The following is a 20,084-nucleotide window of genomic DNA, read 5'->3' as shown; positions in this document are numbered from 1 at the left end:
CCCCAAAGATATATAATGAAACTTCAATGTAATAACTAGAAGAAAACAAATAAAATAAAAATAAAAATTCTAACTAAAGTCCGAGAGCCAATAATTAGCGCTTTCATCCAGGTTTAATGTACTGGACTTCTTCAGAATGTTTAAAATTACAAATAATGTGTTAATAAATAAGCATCAACTGTAAAGAGATGATATCAAAATTCCCAGCCCAATAGAAAGCAAGCATTCAGAAATATGTGAAGTCTATAGTACAGTAAGACATGAATATTCAATAAATATACAGAAGTTCATGAATAAGTCAAAGGAAAACCGAACTACAGAAAATATAATAATTATTGGTTCCATTTTAAAGCACATCTAATATTTAATTGTTCATTCAAACCAGGTGGGGTTTCAGCATTTAACAGAAGCTGTCAGCGCAACTTCTTAACTTCCAGTAAGGTGTTTTTGTCTCCAAAAAATAAAGGTACATGGTCTAAAACAAAGAATTTAAATCCTGTAAACAAGGTGCAAGTGTTACTATGTTTAGCTAAAGTATTGTTAGGATCAGAATTTCTGATAGCTGCCAGGTGTTATTTAATTCTAGTGGAAAGTTTACGTATGGTTTTACCAATGTAGAATGAGAAGCAAGTGGTACAAATAGCAGCATAGACCACAAAATTGGAATTACAGTCAAAATGACCATTAAATTTGACCATATAGTTATTGTGTTTAAAATTGTAACTGTTTCCATTAAGAATCCATTTACAAACCATACATTTGTTACAAGTAAACATGCCTTGTACATGTTGTATGATATTTGGAGGCAATAAAAAAGGCTGGTCCCTAATCTCCAACATTAATTGAAGAGATTTATTTTTCTTGTAAGCAAAAGTAGGGCTGGAACCCAATTTCATATTGATTTCCTGACTAGAGGTCAAAATGCTCCAATTATTATAAAATACTTTTTTGATTGCGTTAGAGTCTCTACAGATGGGAATGGGGAAAAAGGGACCATCTATCAGTTCCAGTGTTGGTGGGAATCGAAAGATTTAATAAGGGAGCGAGATTACTGGGAATAGGTAGAACATTATTAACATGTGGAAGATTGTTCTTATGTTTAGGTGTGAAACCATTAAGGATGATGGGAGGGAACTTAGTGTGTCTTAAAGAGTTTACCTCTCTAAAAATAGACTGTAATAAATCATTAGGATACCCTCTATCTAAAAGGAACTTAGTAAAAATGAGACATTCATTTAAAAAAGAGGAATAATCAGAAATATGAGAGAGTCTAGTATACTGTGTACTGTCCTTTAACTATGTTATGTTTCATAATTGAGGGTGTATACTAGAAAAGTGTAAATTATTTCTGAATGTGCTCTTCCTAAAAATAGTATATATATATATATATATATATATATATATATATATATATATTTACACACACACACACACACACACACACACATACATACATACATAGATACACATACATATATATACATGTGTGTGTGTGTGTATATATATATATATATATATATATATACACACACACATATATATATATATATATATATATATATATATATATATGTGTGTGTGTGTGTGTATATATATATATATATATATGTGCATATATATATACATGTATAAGTATATATATATACACACACACACACACACATATATATATATATACATATGCACATACATATATATATATATATATATATATATATATATGCACACACATATAATATATATATATATATATATATATATATATATATATACAGACACAGACAGACACACACACGAGTCCATTTAAAACGACTTTAAATATAAAAGTCATGGGCAATCAGAATCGCCATATAGCTGAAACACCTGATGTTCATAAGGCTTATTTGCATATATCCCTTGTGCCTCTGTTACAGGAGGTTTGAGAGATCACTCATTGGAGGTTCTAGCTTGGCTGGAGTTTTCATTTAGTTTTTTTCTGATTGATTTTTCAGTGTGACCTTCTAACTCTTTGTTTTAATCTCTGAATATGGGAAAGAGGACACACCATTCTCTGGATGTGCACAGACAACTGAAAGTTTATTTGAACAAAGCCTTTGTCTGAAGAAGGGCAAATATTTGACCAGACGTTTTCTAAGTGGCTTACTCATTGCATTTGCTGTTAGTCTGTTGGTGGTAAACCAGTAGCCTATTGTTGAGGCGCATTCCACTAAAGCCACTGCTGTCACTATAGCTGTCCTCAAAGAGGTAAGTATCCAGTCTAACTTGGAGCTGTGACTTGGTCCTCAGTGTGCACCTTTATTTATACTTTGAGGTTGCAGCCAGGGCTAGGCCATAGCATGTTTGGCTGTGTGGTGTTGTCTCAGCCAGCCACCCAATGGTCCATTGCAGTAGCAGTGAGAAGTAGATAAACATCAAGCATGTTTGGAACTTGCCTAAATTGTAGATGTGCATTTACTGTTACAGTCCATGTTCTTACCTGTTATCTCTTTTCCATGATTGGGCATCTTTTGGCTGGGTGTGTATATACTCTCTTCTTATCCTCTACACCTTCCTGCCTAGTTCCTAACCAGACCCCCCCCCGTCCTGCATCTTGCTTATGTCTCTGCAGGGGGAACTTGGCTGCTATTGGGAGTTGTCCTTGTCTGAGGGGATGTTACCCCCTCCAGGCCTGCTGTTGTGAGGTAGTTCTTTGGGACCACGTTTGGCAAGAAAGCTTTGAAGATGTTAACAGCTAATCTCCCTTTTTTACCACTGGAGTTTGGGTGGGAGTTGACCAAAGCCACAATGAGAAGGTACAGCTCTGGAGAATGGTCTGACATTAGGACAGTCCACATGCAAGATGTCCCATTGATGAGGACTTGCAATATTGAATCTACTCTTAACATCTACAGTTATGTTACGTTCCTAGCACTACAGAATGCTATAATAAATATATAAAACAGGTTTTGCATCAACTTGCATATTCTGAGCTTTAAGAAGTACGAAATTGTAATTTCTGGCATTACTGACTATAATCTTCAGGGTTCTTACCCATAAATCAAAAGATTAACAAGGAAAATGGCAATAATGAGGCAGGGTTAAGGACATTTGAGAGCTATGATTGGAAACAAGATAACCGTTTCTGATTTGGTTGTGCTAGTTTGCAGTCATCGCTGAACAGAAGAATCAGAAATGGCTACATCTTTTTGGTGACTTTGTTTTTCATGTTATTCCTTCTTGTAGATTTTCAAGGTGTTTCATATTGTGGGCATCATTGAATGATGGGGTTTGCAATTTTAAAACAGATACTTGAATGCTTTTAACTTTGAAGAATGCGTGACTGTTAATGTGAAGAAATTAATTTTTAATTAGAGATTTTACTTGGTCTTTATTTGTTTCAGATGTCATTTGGGTAATTCTAAGCGTGGAGATTGGAGGCCTCTTAGGAGTAACGCAACAGTTGTCATCATTTGAAACAGAGTTCAATACACAACCACACCGCAAATTAGAAGGCAACTATAACCCGTTTGCTTCACCGCAGAAAAACAGACAACCTGAAGAAAACAATATAAAAGACCCTGGGGGTCCAGGGTTTGAGTCTGTCACTAAAGACCTGTGGTCAACAGATGCTCCAGACCAAATTGAGCAGGATCAGAATGAACTGTCACAAAACTCTGTAAATATTTCCTCCAGCAGTCACCCAAACAACTTATCAGTAGTGACATACAGTCAGGTAAGTATCTGCTGAGGGTACTTTGAGAAGTGACCTGAGTACAGGATCAGCATGTGTGAGCAGCAAAAAGAAATGCAGTTTTCTGTAGTACACTGGATGATTAAATAACTGTATCATCTATGATCACAGGATTATGGTGACAAAACACTGTGGGGAAATGTAAATGCATTTTAGCACTCCGCGCACACATGGTTTGAAACAGAGGCAAGCACAGTTTTTGCAGAAGCAGAAATTAGTTTTAATAACTTGATGTTCTTCATCTCACATTGCTGCAGTCCTAACACTTGGGTAGTCCGCTGTCCCTCGGTCGGCCCGAATATCAGAGTATAAGGCTGACGTCGGTCAAGGCGCATTTGACTGACATCAGAACGTCAGGGTACAAATGCGCATGACCGACGTCATATCCTCAGTCTTTTTTGCCGCATGGTCCGATGCAGAAGCAGTGTTTCAAGTGCCGTTCGGCGTTCTGAAATATTTCGAATTCGGAGTTTCAGACCGAAGTCAGAGTTGGTTAAGTACCCCGTTGGGGATTATTTTGGTTTTTTCTTGCCTCAGTGGTTTACCGGATGTCAGAAAAAGTAAATAACTGTATTTCTTGTGGGAAACAGATACCGCATAGGGATTACCATAATTTGTGTATACCTTGTTTGGGACCTGAGCACGACGTTGTTGGGTGTCGCTTTTGTGCTAGGTTCAATAAATGCACTATATAGCAAAGGTTGGATTGTGCCAGGTTGGTCTTTGGGAAGCGGTGCAATTACAATATGCCGTCGGATGCTCCGACGCTGGCTTCCTCAAAGAAGCGCAAGGACAAGGCAGTTAAACCTAGGTTAGAGGAGTCGTCCGAACCGGACGCCGGTTCTTTAGAGGTGTCAGTGGAACCGGTGGTTCCGACGGAGGCCTCTCTGGAGTCCCAGGGAGAAACTTTGTTTTTACAGGATGTGGCCTCCCAGGAGGCAGGTCAGGCTGTAGGGGCTTCTCAGATAACTGTACTCCCTCCCTTCCTAAGGTGTCTAGGCCCTCTTTCTGCTTCCAAGGCTTCTCCTAGAGGCAGGTCTAGTTTTGCTTCTGTGGGTGTCCCTCCTAGTTCTTCAGGTTCTGTGCCCAAGAAGCACATGCTTAAAATGGCAGAAGATTTAATTACTTTAATTAGAGGCTCTATGCCCCCTCCTGATAAGAGGCCTAGGATGGAACCTGTGTTGGGGGATTATGAGCAGGCTTCGGATGTGTCTGAGTCTTCGGCTGAAGACTTGCAGGAGTATTCTCATTATTCTGATTCTGATGTGGATGATTCTACTCCTTCTGCTTCTCCTCCTGAGGATTTTTCTTTTTCAGAGACCCTTCACTCCATGAGAGCATTTTAAATGGGAAGGTCAGGATTTCTCTGATTCCAGGAAAAGGCTTAGGAATTTTGTTTTACCCCAGCATAGGCCTTTAGCTATACCTCCTGTTCTGAATGTGGTGGAAGATGTGTTTGCAGAGGCTTCTCTTAATCCTGATTCTTTGCCTCCTGCTCCTGTTAAACCGGATAGGTATTACAGGGTGCCTGAAGCTCATAAGTATCTTTTAAGAGTCCTAGGGCAGACCCAGAAACTGTTAGCCAGGGGCCTAAGGGTGTTAAGGCTTCGGTTGTCAAGAATCCGGTTCGCAGATAAAGAGGCCAGGGCCTTGGATAGATGGGGAAAGAAAGTTTATACTTCTTCCACTCTAGCCATGAGAGCTTTGAATTGCCAGTTTCACATGTTGAAATATCAAAATTATCTCCTTTCACAGTTGAAATCTAAGGTTGATGCTTTGGCGGAAGGTATTGATTGTAAAGAGTTACAAGATTTAGTGCATGTTTCTGAACAGGTGGGTAAGCATTCTTTGCAATGTGGTTTTGATGCTGTACAGGCCTCGTCTAGGGTGGCTGCCACTGGGTCAGTTCTTCGCAGGCATGCCTGGCTGAGGGATCAAAATTTATCTGACCATGTTAAAACTAGGATTTTGGATGCCCCTTTGCAATCTGATGTCTTGTTTGGTTCTCCTGTTGAGGCAGTTTTAAAGAAAATGGAAGACAAGGCTAAGTCTATGCAGACTGTTAAAGATTTTTGCAGGTTCAGCCTCCAAAGTTTAGTAGAAATTGGCCTACTAAAGGGTGGACGATCCTTCTTATGATTCCCAGTCTAGGGTAGATCTAGACGTGGCAGGGGCAGAGGTCAGGGCTCTTTCAGGCCTAGAACAGGGAGTTCTCCTGCACAGTCTTCGAATGAGGGCAGGGGTCAGTCCTTTCGTAAACAGACCCAATGACCTACCTTTTCAGCTGCCAGAACCTTCTCGCCTGGCAGCACCTTTGGGAGGAAGGTTGGCACTTTTCAAAGAAAATTGGAGTTTGATCACCCAAGACAGATGGGTACTGGATATCATACATCACGGTTACAGGTTTTATTTCCATACCTTGCCTCCTTTCAAAGGCATGCCAGACATTCCTCCTCAACAAAGAATAGAGGCTCACAAGCAAATTTCTCTGTTACTCCAAATAGGGGCCATACAGCCAGTTCCTATGCCAGAAAGGGGCCTAGGATTTTATTCTCGCCTGTTCCTAGTACCAAAGAAGGGGAACACGTGGAGACCAATTTTGGATTTGTCTATCCTCAACACTTATCTGGACATTCCCAAGTTCAAAATGTTGACGTTGCAGCAGCTTTTACCTCTGCTGGGCAAAGATCATTGGATGGTAACTTTGGATCTCAAGGAGGCTTACCTTCATGTTCCTATCAGACTAAGTTGCAGGAAATATCTGCTTTTCGAGCTGGGACTTCTCACTATCAGTTCTCTGCATTGCCCTTTGGCTTATCTACTGCGCCCAGAGTGTTCACGAAAGTTCTGGCTCCAGTGATAGCTTTCTTCAGGCTAAAAGGAATACAGATCTATCCTTATTTGGACGACTGCCTGATTCTGGCTCAAGGAAGGGAAGAGCTTCTTCAACATTTGGAATATGTGATAGCAGTGCTAAGATGCCTGGGGTATTCTGTGAACGAAATAAAGTCCAGTCTAGTACCCTCTCAGGACATGTGCTTTCTGGGTGTGAGACTGAATACAGCATCCCAGATGGCCTTTTAACCCCGGACAAACAAAAGAGTCTATCCCTTTACTTCCATCAACTATCTCATCAGTCCGGCTGACTGCAAGGACAGTCCTTCAAGCCTTAGGGTTCATGGCATCTTGTATTCTGGTGCTTCCCAATGCTAAACTGCATATGAGGAAGCTACAATGGTATCTCAAAAATGTATGGACACAGCACTGCCAGGATCTGGACACTGTCATTCAAATAATACCTTGCATTCAAAAGGAATTTTTGTGGTGGGCTCAGGAATGTCACCTAAACAAGGGACTCTTTGTGACCCGGCCAGAGGCGAGTCAGATTTTAACAACAGATGCCTCAGACAAAGCTTGGGGAGCTCATCTAAATGGAAAGTGGATACAAGACAAGTGGCCTGCCAGACTACAACATCTACATATCAACATGAAGGAGATGTTAGCAGTCCAGTTTGCATTAATAGCTTTCAAGGATTTACTTCTTCCAGGGCAGGTGTTGATTCTAACAGACAACACAACTGTCATGTGGTACATCAACAAGCAAGGGGAACACATTCTTATCCTCTATGCAGGCAAGCAATGATTTTGTGGGAGACTGCTCTCAGTTTACAACTAAGTCTTCAGGCAAGGTTTCTGCCGGAGCAAAGAACTCCTTAGCAGATGTGTTAAGCAGACAAATCATGGATCCCCACGAGTGGAAACTGGATCTTCATGTATTTCAGAAATTGACAGTGTCCTGGGAACTCCAGACATAGATCTGTTCGCTTCTCCACTAAACCACCAGCTGCCAAAGTTTTGCACAAAGCGGTTTCATCCCACAGCTTGGAAAGTGGATGCTCTTTCTTTCAGTTGGAAAAATCTTCATGTGTATGCCTTTCCACCGCTGCCTCTCCTCCCAAAGGTACTTCTGAAGGTCAGACAGGACAAGCCAAGGATGATTTTGATAGCTCCAGATTGGCCTCAACAGCACTGGTACCCATTACTGAGAAGTCTAGTACGGAAGCCTCCATGGCCTTTGCCTTTGATTCCACATCTGTTGTCCTAGGAGGACAGTCATTTGCTCAATGTCAAACTTCACTCTCTTCACCTAACAGCATGGCATATTCTGTTTTAAACCATAGAGGGTCTCAACTTCCACAACAAGTTTTGAATGTGATTTTGGAAGCTAGAAGGCCTAGTACAAGGAAAGTGTACGCAGATAAATGGAAGAGATTTTTATTTTGGAGTGCAGCTAAGGATTTGGATGTTTCTGAGCCTGATTTAAGTGTGGCTCTTCAATATCTTACTGAGTTATTGGACAAAGGTTTGTCCTTCTCTTCTATTAAGATTCATGCTGCAGCAATTTCAGCTCACTACAATTGTGACCCGCCATTGTTTTCTCATCCTTTGTTCAAGCAATTTCTTAGAGGGGCAAAGAATATAAGACCCCCACGAAGGGCTCCTACTCCTGCTTGGGATCTCCATTTTGTGTTGGAGAAACTCACTCTACAACCTTTTGAGCCTGCAGCTACTGCTGAGTTGAAATATTTGTCGTGGAAGACTGCTTTTTTGTTGGCCATTACCTCTGCAAGAAGGGTTTCTGAATTGCAGGCCCTTATGGCAGTTGAGCCTTTCTTAATTTTCCATAAGGATAGGGTATCTTTACGTACTAATCCTTCCTTTATGCCTAAAGTGGTTTCTAGTGTGGCTTTAAACCAAACTATTCATTTGCCTACTTTTTATGCAAATCCCCAAACTAAAGGGGAAAAGATTTTGCACACTTTAGATGTACACAGGCAGTTGCGATATTATTTGGACAGAACTAAAGGGTTCAGACAATCTCAGCAGTTATTAGTTTCTTTTGCTTTGTGCTCTCAGGGCAAGCCCGTGTCAAAACAAACTATTTCTAAGTGGATTGGATTTTGCATTGCTTTCTGTTATTCCCATCATGGCAAAGAGATTCCAGCTGGGATTAGGCCTCATTCCACTAGGGCTACTGCCACTTCAACAGCTTTTTTGAGGGGGGGTGGCTACTAAGGATATTTTGGAGGCAGCCACTTGGAGTTCAGTGCATACCTTCTCTAGGCATTACCACCTTCCACTGTACTCTAAATCCAGGGCTGGGTTTGCCACTGCTGTGTTGCAGGGCATTTTGGCAGCTCCTGCTTCATTATAGTTTAGCCATCCTCCCTTTCCTCTGCTTTGGGATTCTACCCAAGTGTTAGGACTGCAGCAATGTGAGATGAAGAACATAGTACAGTTTTGTACCTACCATAAATGTAGATGTTCGAAGATCCACATTGCTGCAGTCCAATTTACCCTCCCTCCTTCCCCTCTGTAGTTTGAGGTGGTTGTGGGGGTTGGGTTATCCATCTGAGGTATATTGCATATTGTATATATTGTACATACTTTTGGTGTTAGGCTGGTTGGTTGTTTAGTTGTTGTCTATGGGTTTTGACCTTTCTTTTTAGGGTCTTCTGACATCTGGGGCAAGAAAAGACTGAGGATATGACGTCGGTCATGCGCATTTGTACCCTGACGTTCTGATGTCAGTCAAATGCGCCTTGACCGACGTCAGCCTTATACTCTGATATTCGGGCCGACCGAGGGACAGCGGACTACCCAAGTGTTAGGACTGCAGCAATGTGGATCTTCGAACATCTACATTTATGGTAGGTACAAAACTGTACTTTCTGCATATCTCCTGAAAACCCAAAAAACCCACTGCATAATTTGTTGTATGTGACTAATGAAAGTAAACAAGTTTCTTTTCTTTTAATAAAATGAGATTAATTTTCATGAAGCAAGAAGGGGAAAAGTAATTAGTTGGTGTTGGATTTTATATGAATTAACAGATTCTTCCAGGAGTTGGTGAGGCATAATATGGTTCAGCACTTGGAGTCTGTACGGCTTTTCACCCCATCTGCTTAGTTCAGTATTTTCCTCCAGATAATTTAACAGTCATTAATTCCATTGAGTTTTTTCCCTTTCATTCTTTGTTTTCCAGGAGCCGGTAGGAGCAACTGCTTCTAATACTGAGTAGAGGTGGGAGAGTGGTGTTCATACACTTCAGAAGGGGGTCTTTTCATTGTCAGGTTTTACAAACTTTGGTCCAAAGAATTTTTGAGAATGTAGTTGTGTGATAGTACTTTGACATTTTTAAGTTGTGGTCACTTTTGGCCGTTTGGTGACTTGTTACATTGCCTCCACCTTATCACTGTGCTGATTTGTAGCTTCTCCACCCATTAAAATTTCAGCTGTTCTTCTCTTTCTGTGTTGTACAGTCACATCAGTTAAGCTTGCTGGTGTCTGAGAACTGTCACTGGTGTAGTGGGTTTGCATATTCATCTCCGAGACCAGACAATAATGCATTTGTTAACAAAGTAGGCCCACTGAACAACACAATCCCCCTTTTCTGGGGTGACACGTAACCAATGTCTGGTAAAGTGACTTGCTCAAGGTCACTCAGTAAGCAGACAAGGGCTGAGAGAGTGAAACTCTTTACCACATGTCAAAATCTTAACCAGTTTGCCAACTAATTTAAGGGTTTTAAACCTGTGGTAGAAATTTTGTAATCAGAAGTCTGCCCTTGCATAGGGGATTGGTATAATGCAGTGCTGCACTGCTGAGTTTGTTTGAATGTGGTGTTAACGTGAGGTGTTGCCTGCTTAGGCTACTGATTTAAGACTGCATGAAAACTGAAACTCCAGTGGTTCATTTTGCTGTTGGCTTGAGCGTGCATTGTATATATGCCTGTGTGTGTATTTTAGATGTATAATATAAAATATTTTTATTTTATTTATTCATTGAATGGGTAAGTCTCACTAGGCCAGTGTCGTCTCTTCATGTGAGACGCAAGATGTGGTATTCCTACTTGACTAGGTGAAATTTGGCCTGGGCAATGGAGAACATCCCTCTCTTTTATGATGAGTGGTATGGGATCCTTTACATCCACTTGCACTACTGCCATCCCATAAAGATGGGACCTTGGTTTGACATCTCATCTGAAGGAGGGGACACTCAGTTGTGCAGCACCCCTTCCCCCATTGTTGCATTGCAGTGTCAGTTCTGGAAAGTTGATCCACACACCTGGTGAAAGAATAGAGCGCACATCCTTCTGTTATTACAGAACCAAAGGCAGTATTTCTATCTGTTGAGCTACTCACACTGTAGTATTTGTGTTTTTTTTGTTTAAGCAGTAGCTGTTCTATCAGCATAGTTTGACAGAGCAGTTGATTGAAGGCACCACTGCAAGATTGCTGTAGTAGTGGGGATGGCAAGTTACTTTTCCCCTGCTATCATGTAATTTTGGACATGGCATAAGTAACAAGGGATGGGGAGCTACAAGGTTGTTTTGGATCATGCACGTTGAACTGTTACTTTTAGTTCTGATTAGTGTTTTTCTTTGATCAACTGGTGCTGCAGTGTTTGTGTGTGTATATATATATATATATATATATATATATATAAATATATATATATATAATGCGTGTGTGTATGCATATGTGTTTCTGTGTGTATGTATGTATGTGTGTGTGTGTGTGTGTGTGTGTGTGTGTGTGTGTGTGTGTATATATATATATATATATATATATATATATATATATATATGTATGTATATAGAAAAAATATAATATCCCATAGACCATAAGCTAATCACCCTTGATATCCACATCCCGTCCCCACCCCCCATTAAGGAAACCATGGTAAAAAATTTCTCCAAAGCCAACTTCATGCTTCTTAAGACAGAAGTGGTGAACTTCATGACACCCATGCAGATGGACAGTACTGCTGAATCCTACACAAATGCACTCTATAAGCACTTACACAAGTGCATGGATCGTGCTATCCCAAACAGAACCAAGACGCTATTCTCCAAAAAAAAGGAAGCCAATCTGGTAGTCCCCTGCCATAAACTGTACAACAGAAGGAAGAAACTGTTGCAAGAGAGAGTAAAATCCCATGAGTGGAGGAGCTCCCTGGTCAGCCTCAGTAAGAAGCTGAGATCCCTTATAATATCCTCCAAAGCTAGGTACGGAAACAAAATCGCCACTAATTCTAAGGACAGTCACAAAGCATTCTATAGCTATGTCAAGAATCTCGATGGCAACACCCAGATCTGCTCTGAGTTGCAGCACAAAGGCACGTAAATTACAGAACCAACTGATATTTCCAACATCCTGGCAGATAGGTTCAGTGCTGCTAACTCCCCCCCCCCCCCCCAAAGGGCCCATATCAATACAGGAAGAATGCAGAGCCCCTGTAATCACAACTACACAGGTAAAAGCTGCACTCTCTAAAGCCAAAAACACAGCATCCATGGGACTGGACAACATCCCAGGCTGCGTTTTACACTAACTTCAGAACGAACTGGCTCCCCACTTAAGCGCCATGTTTAATAATAGCGTCGCATCAGGCTTTGTGCTCACTGAATGGCGCACAGCAACAGTTATCCCACTCCACAAAGGGGGAGCCACCACTGATCCCAGGATCTATCGACCTATTAGCCTGACGAGCCTGGTCTGCAAGGTCATGGAATGTATCATCATGGAACTCATAAAGACATTGGTAACCTCCAGACTCTGGATCCCACCCAGTTCCGGTTTGTGAGAGGCAGATCATGCCTCCTGAACCTGATCTACTTCTTTGAGGCAGTCACCAAAGCCGTAGATGAGGGTAAGGTGGTTCACACAGCCTATCTTGACCTCGCCAAGGCTTTCGACACCATCCACCATTCTGGAATTATAGCTAAACTCACTAAACTAGGTATAAATCCCTACGTCACAAGATGGGTTGCCAGCTAGCTCACTGACAGAACCCACACTGTAAAAGTTGCAGACTACAAATCTGACCTCAAAGCAGTGACAAGTGGAGTACCACAGGGTTCTGTCCTGGGACCTCTCCTGTTTGTATCTTCTTCTCTGAAGTACAGGCTAACACAGAACGCCTCTGGCTAATGAAGTTCGCAGATGACTGCAAACTAGGAGCCATAGTCAAGTCCCCAAATGATGTGGACATCCTACAGAAGGGCCTCGCTGAGACAGATGCCTGGTGTCAGAGCCATGGCCTCAAGCTCCTTGCCAAAAAGTGCAGTGTCATCCCCTTTGGTAAAAACTCTGTACCCATGAACTACCACATAGGCAGCAATCTGCTTAACATCGAATGTGTGATGAGACCTTGGGACCCAGGTGGACAATAGTCTCTCCTTTGATAGTCCCATCGCCACAGTAGTCAGGAAGTCCTTCTACGTGGTACACCTCATCATAAAAGGGTTCTCATCCAGGAAAAAAAGAGGCCATTGTTAATCGACACTCATTAGACCCATTATAGAGTACAACGCCCCTTTTGGAATGTACCTCTCAAGACATCTACAGCAGCTGGAAAGGCCACAGAAGTACCTCCCAAAGAGGATTAATGGCCTCAAACAAATGCCCTACACTGATCGCCTCAAAAAACTCAAGCTTTACTCTGTAACATATCGCTTACTCCGAGGTGATCTCTGCTTAACAAATAAAGCTATGTCAAACCCAGAGCTGTTGGACATGCTGCACCTAGAGAAATCCCATTTCCTCCGAGCTACGCGCTCTAGGGACCTAAATCTTGTCACCACAATAAACAGGACATGCTGGAGGGATAGATTCCTGTCCCAGAGACTTCCCATACCCTGGAACAGGCTACCCATCTATGTCGAGCAAAGGTCTTCATTAGCACTCTTCAAGAAAAATCTTGATGAGTGGATGGGAAATAGAAAATACACCCCAGGGATCACTTCTGTGTGTCTGCTCGACAGTGGCACAGGAAAATAACTTTCTTGGGTGGTGTAAGCCAGGAAACCTTGTTCACTAGGCTTATGTAGGCCCTTGAGCCGATAACCTAGTACCTACCTATGAATCTGTATATATATGTGTATATATATATATATATATATTTATAAAATGTACTCAATTTGATTATATTCTGAGTGATCAAACCCTGAAAACATCAGTGCAAATAGAACAACTACTACACAGGGGGGTCAGTTTTACTGAGTGTGCCTTCCAATATAAATTGCAAACCACAGCTAAAATAAAACCAGTACTACTCAGTACAGTCCTGTGAAGTAAAGCTCTCATCAGTAAACCACACCAATAAAAAAAAAATCACTAAAGCCTACATAAAAAATGCTTTTATGCACCCCCCCCATATTTTGGAGTCTCCACCTCAATAACTACTTGCATAAATGTATGATGTTTTTGATCACACAGCCACCATGAAAGTGCAGCCCTTTCTGGATTAAGTCTGTCATTCAAATATTCAACCAAAAATGCACCTTCACTTTCATGAGTTTGAGAAGTTTCCACTGATCTCCTCTTTGCTGTTTCATGCATTGATATTAACATGTTTTTGGTGCCAAGGGTCATAACATTGCAAGTGATATTGTAAGTGGGTTGGCCATCTCACTCCAACACTCTGGAGAAAAGAAAGTAAGTTGGCCATTTCATTCCCCTTCTCTGGAGAATATGGTTATAGAAACTTGCCTGTTGTCTTGGATAGCAAAATAGTTTCCATAGTCCTCCAGGAGCCTTGGAAAGACCCCAAGGGGTGATCCTGATTTCAGGTAGACCAGACCACTTTCTTTATCCTCCTAGGGATTGGGACTCTCTGGTGAAAGCATTCATTTGATGTTGTTAATCTTCTTTCCATTCATCACTAATGGGTTCGGTTCCGAGCCCTCGGAACCGAGTCAGCCTAATGCCAAGCTTGCGCCAGCCAAAAACTATCCAGCTAAGCTTCTACCCACGATGCCTTTCTCTTTGTTACCTCAGATCTTGTTTGCTGCGTAGCCGTAAAGCCACGTTTCAGCCAAGTAGAAAATCTTTGATATTTCTTAGGGAATTTTTTTCATTTTTCCACTCCTTTGTGGTATATATTGGTATATATTGATAATTATATATTCGTACAGTTTTATTTAGTGCTTTCACTCCTGCTTCTAATTGTTTTGGTAAACTTTTAATTACCATTGGTGGTACGGCCTTCTCTGTCTACCCTGGTGGTATTCCTTGAATACCATCGTTGGTATTTTAGTCTCTTTTTCCCTTTTAACTGAATAGTTGGGTGTTTTTTGATGCATGTCTTAGGTGTTGTGTGTATTTAGGTAGGTTTATACATAAAGTTAGCAGAGTTTAAAATTTTTCCCTATAGTATTCTTCCTGGTTGTTGTGTGTGTGTAGATTTCTTGATGTCTGATAAGGGCACAGTTTCAAACATTGTGCTTTTTGTAAGGGTAAACTTCCAAATAGTGACTGTCATGACGATTGTGTTTATTGTTTGGGGATGCCCCATCTTTTGGTGCAGCCTCCCTGTCTGATTTGTCAGAGTTTGTCAGCGCACTTTGAATGAGCGCAAGAATAAGTTGATCCTGAAAGGCCTACTTAAGTCGCCTTTTTGGAGGCTCTTTCTGCGACGGAGGTCTCAATCCCTCCTATTAAGGACAAGAAAATGTCCCATTTGGTTCCCTCTTCACCATCTGGTGACCAGGGCAAATCTGTGAAATCTAAAGTGCCAAAACTGTCTTCGGAGCATAAGTTTGCCTTGTCAGCACTGACCTCTTCTGCTCCAGCTACGACCGTTGCTATATCGACGCCAGCTTCGGCTCCGATACTGTCTCCAGCACCGACTATCGACCTTGCAACGACTGCTGTGACCTCGACACAGAGTGTCGCTTCGACACAGTGCACCCCTTCGATGCCTATCTCTACAGTTACGACTGAACCTTCCGTGTTGGCTCCGAGTGCCCCTTCTGCACCGAGCCCTTTTATGTTCCCGATAACTACGATGTTGACTCCACTACTTCCAGTCTCCAAACTTGAGACATCGTTGCCAGCAGATTCAGCACCTCGGACCCGATACTCTCCATCCATAGACCCATTTCTAGGACAGGTGTACAGTCTGTTCTTAGAGCGACCTGACTTCCCATTGGGAGTATCCACTAGAGCCACCAGGAGCCTTACCAGAACTTGATATGGTGCATCAGGACCATCCCCCTGCGGGATTTTGGTTGACTTCTCCACAGACTCTATCCTGTTTTCCTCCTTTGACCATACTGTAGAGATAGGCATCCAAAGCCTTCTGCTCAGATGTCGTTTTTGGAACACCCCATCTTGGCGCCTGTAGTGGACGTCACTGGGGCTCTGGGGCTGTCCCTTTGGTCCCGCTGAACTGGTCCTTCCTCAAGCCTGTGATTGTGCTGCAGGCTCCGCAGTTCGTGGCACAGTTCATTATGATTCTTCGGCTCTGTCCTTGGTGCCGGGAGCCATGTCTGCACTGATCTTGCTTTGAGGCTCCATCCTTGAAGGCGAGTTCAGTGGAGTGGGGTGTAACCCTGGCTCCGAGGTTGTCCTCTGTTCCAGGCTCCCATCCCTCATCGGGTGGACCTGCTTTCTATGCTATGGAGAGGACCCTTGATTTTGGTAGCATTCCACCGAAGTCAAAACCCCGGACCTCTCCCCCCTAAGCAATAGCTGTCACAGGCCACCTCCCTGGGACACCAGGCAGGAAAGCTGCAGGATCCCCCGTTGCGGGGTGCCCTCTCTTCAGAGTCCTGATGAGCCCCCATAGAAGAGATCATGCAAGAGGAAGCACGTAGACTCGCCTGAGGAGTCTCTTACAGAGGACATGGATTTTGATGACTGTGACGGGTCCCCACGGTCACCCCCTGATGTCTCCTTTGGGGACATCCTTGAAATGTTGAAACAAAGGGGTGATTGGAAGCCCACTAACCTTTCTTCCGAGGAGTCTGTGTTCCTGCAGGCTTTACGTGCTCAGCCATCTACCTCTTGGGTGAGCACGCCTGCAGACGGGCTAGCCTAGCTCGTGGTACAACACACGTGGAAAGAACCCTGATTCTGTTGAAGCGATCCCTCGAAGATCAGACAAGATTCTTTCTCCACCCGAGGAAAACTCGCATTGGTCCAGAGGTTTTCCAGTCGATACTATGGTGGTGGCGACGGCCACGAAAAAGGATCTTGCTGAGGAGAGTTCTACTGTTCACCCGCCCAACAGCAAGTCCCGGGCCGTGGACAGATTGGGGAAGCGAGTCTTTGTTTCAGCGACCTTTGCTATGTGCTCCCTGAACTACTTGGCACATTTTATGAGGCTCCAAAGAGACTTGATCTCTGAATTCTCTTGAACACTCGCAGGGTAGGTGTCTTATGAGGCAAGGGATAAAGTTGCTTCTCAACTCGCAACCCTGGAATCTATCTCCAATTCGTCCATGAGGTTGCTCTCCCATGCAACTGAAGGGGCAGCTGCGGGTTCAGGCATAGTTATGAGATGGCATGCCTAGATGCGCCTTTGTGACCTCACGGACCCTTTCAAGTCTTCCTTCCTGAATGCTGCCATTGAAGCATCTTCCCTTTTTGGCCCCAAGGTGAAGGCCACTCTGGCCAGGTCTGAGCAGGACGGTAAGACCCTTTCTGTCGCAGGTCTACGTTTTTCCAACCCTCAACGTTCCTTTTCCAGGAATCAGAGGAGTGGTAAAATGTGGCACAAAAAATCTCAGGGTCCTTTCCTTGCCACGTGTGGTGATGATACCCCCAGGGGCAGAGGGGGTAACAATTCTGGAAGACTCCCCTACCGAAGCAGAGGGAGTCCACGTAGTCAGGGACCCAGGGATTCTTTCTCTGGGCAGCCTTATCAGCGCCCTTGAAGAGCGGCCCAATGGCTTTCCTTTGCAAGCAGTAGGGGGTCGTTTCGCTCTGCACCAAGCTGCCCTGGCATTCAGTAACCACTGATCGTTGGGTGCAGAAGATCGTAACCAGAGGCTACACTATTCCCCTCGGTTATCCAAAGCTTCCATCAAAACTTCCTGATGTTCCACCCAGTCAAAGGGAAGAAGCAGCTGCAGAAATAAACAAGCTGCATCAAAAAAAGTCATCCAATTAGTCCCACCAGACCAATGTGGATCCGGATTTTACTCCAGATGCTTTTTGGTGCCAAGAAAGACAAGGGACTGGAGACCCATTCTGGAACTCGGCAATCTGAACAGATCTGTTGTCCAAACCAGATTCCGGATGGTCACAGTTCAGTCCATTCTCCCTTTCTAAGGGAAGGCGATTGAATGTGCTCGACAGATCTCTGGGACACATATTACCACAGCAATATGGACAAACGCTCCAGGAGTCTCATTTGCTTCCGGCTGGAAGCCAATTATTACCGGTTTCGTTCCTTGCTATTCGGACTCTCTACAGCCCCCAGAGTGTTCACAAAGTGCATGGCACTGGTTACAGCTCACATGAGACTACAAAGATTCCTGGTGTTTCCATATTTGGACGATTGGTTCCTTACCACCTCCACCAAGCATCTTCTGGTAACAGCCCTGCATTATACCCCAACACTGACAAAATTTTGGGGGTAACTTTAAACTGGGAGAAATCCAGTCTGGCTCCGGCCCAGAAGATACAATTTATCGGAGCAGTCTTCGACACCCGCTCTTGTCTGGTGTCGCTCAGACTTCAGAGATTGAGGCTCCAACTCCGGGTGATACTCCTGATAAAACAGTCTCAGCGAGAGAGGTTCTTCAGGATGTTCTTCGTGTTTCACTGTGCAGTCATCACATTTGGGTTATCTGCTTTGCAGTAGCTCTCAGTCAGCCTGATTATCAAAGTCTTGGGTCCTGCGTCGGTTGCTGTTTCATCTTCCGTGACGTCAGGGGAATAAAGCATGCAGCTGATGCCATTACATCAGTCTTTCTTGCCGTGCAGTGCCCGAAGCAGAAGCAGTTTGCAAGTGCCAGTCGGCCGACTCCTGAAATTTTCGTTTTCGAGTTTCAGAACCGAAGTCTTCAACTAAAGCGAAGTACCTCGTTGGGGAAACTTTTTTTCTTGCTCTAAACCGATGTCAGTAAAAGTAAATAATTGTATTTCTTGTGGAAAGCAAATACCTCATAAAGATTTTCATTCGTACTGTATTCCTTGCCTAGGCCCTGACCACGACGTACCTCGTTGTTGGTTTTGTGCCTTATTTAAGCAACGAACTATTCGTCGTCGATATATTTACGCTTCTAAATAATTTGGTGCGCGGTTCAATTATCCTGATATATCTTTGCTAAGCCACCCGCCTAGCGACATTCCGAGAAAACGCAAAGTTAAAGACAGGGACAGGCCGCCTAGGTCCAAAGCTGCCGATGACGCTTCTCCTAAGCCAGTCACCAGTTCTCCGGTACTTAGTGAGGCGCTTTTGCAGCCCCTGATACCCGCTACTTCAGATTCACATGCCTCTACTGAGATCCATTCGGAGTCCGGTATGCCGCAAGATGCTTCAACTGTGGAATCTGCGGATGTCTCTACCTTGGATGGGTCCGGAGCCGCTGTGCAGGCACCAGCTTCTGAGGGTGTATTCAGGCCTACTGACTTGCGTATTAAACTGATGCCATCTTCTTCTTCAAGGCCTAAGACTCGAACCATGCCTAGAAAACTGACGCCCAGACCGCATGGTCAGGCCTCTATGCCTAAAAAAACAAATGACAGGAATAGCTGAAGACCTTATTACTTTAATCTGGCTTAGCCAGCCTTCCCCCTCTAAGAGACTTAAGACTGAGTTTGCTTATGATACTTCTGACCAGGATTCTGAATTTTCTGTTTCCTCTGATGACCAGGATTTACCCTTATCTAACTATGAGGATTCTGATGCTGAGGATTGTATTCCCTCTGCTTCCCAACCCCCCCGAGGATTTCTCTTTTGGTGAAACCTTGCATACTCTCAGGGAGCATTTTCGTTGGGAAAGTCAGGATTTCTCCGATTCTAAAAAGAGGATTAGGGATTTCTTATTCCTGCCCCAGCACAGGCCTTTAGCCATACCTCCTGTACTAGACATTGTTGATGATGCCTTTTCGGAATCTAGCTTGGCCCCCTGACTCTCTACCTCCTGCTCCCAGAAAACCTGATAGATATTACAGGGTCCCTGACTCTCTCAAGTTCCTTTTTAAAAAGCTACTACTGCCAAAAATGCTACCCCCACTGATGGAGACTCCAGGGCGCCGGATAGATGGGGTAAGAAGATATACACTTCTGCAACTTTGGCCATTAGGGCCTTAAACTGCCAGTTTCATATGTTAAAGTATCAGCAGCATATTATTGGATTGCTTAAACAGAAAATTATGTTGATTCTTGATTGTGCTGAAAATAAGGATTTTCATGGTTTACTGCATTCAGCAGAACAAGTTGGAAAACATACTTTGCAATGTGGTTTTGATTCATTAGAGGCATCTTGCAGGGCTGCTGTAACTGGGTCTGTACTTTAGAAGGCATGCTTGGCTTAAGGAGCTATCCTTGCCAG

At 43.3% G+C, this 20,084-nt stretch overlaps 1 protein-coding gene across 2 annotated transcripts in view; it reads left to right on the top strand.

Moving 5' to 3' along the window:
- The window catches only part of ILRUN (inflammation and lipid regulator with UBA-like and NBR1-like domains), a 778,716-nt gene that overhangs the window by 381,746 nt on the left and 376,886 nt on the right, over positions 1–20,084 (top strand). For both annotated transcript variants that reach the window (XM_044076557.1, XM_044076558.1), the window contains exon 4: positions 3,381–3,712. In XM_044076557.1, coding sequence (XP_043932492.1) covers positions 3,381–3,712 — 332 coding nt within the window. The remainder of the gene's footprint in view (positions 1–3,380; positions 3,713–20,084) is intronic.

Source organism: Protopterus annectens, chromosome 7.part0 (genome assembly GCF_019279795.1).
Source record: "Protopterus annectens isolate FY-2018-M chromosome 7.part0, PAN1.0, whole genome shotgun sequence".
Lineage (NCBI taxonomy): Eukaryota > Metazoa > Chordata > Ceratodontiformes > Protopteridae > Protopterus > Protopterus annectens.
This window is presented reverse-complemented; position numbering and strand designations above follow the sequence as displayed.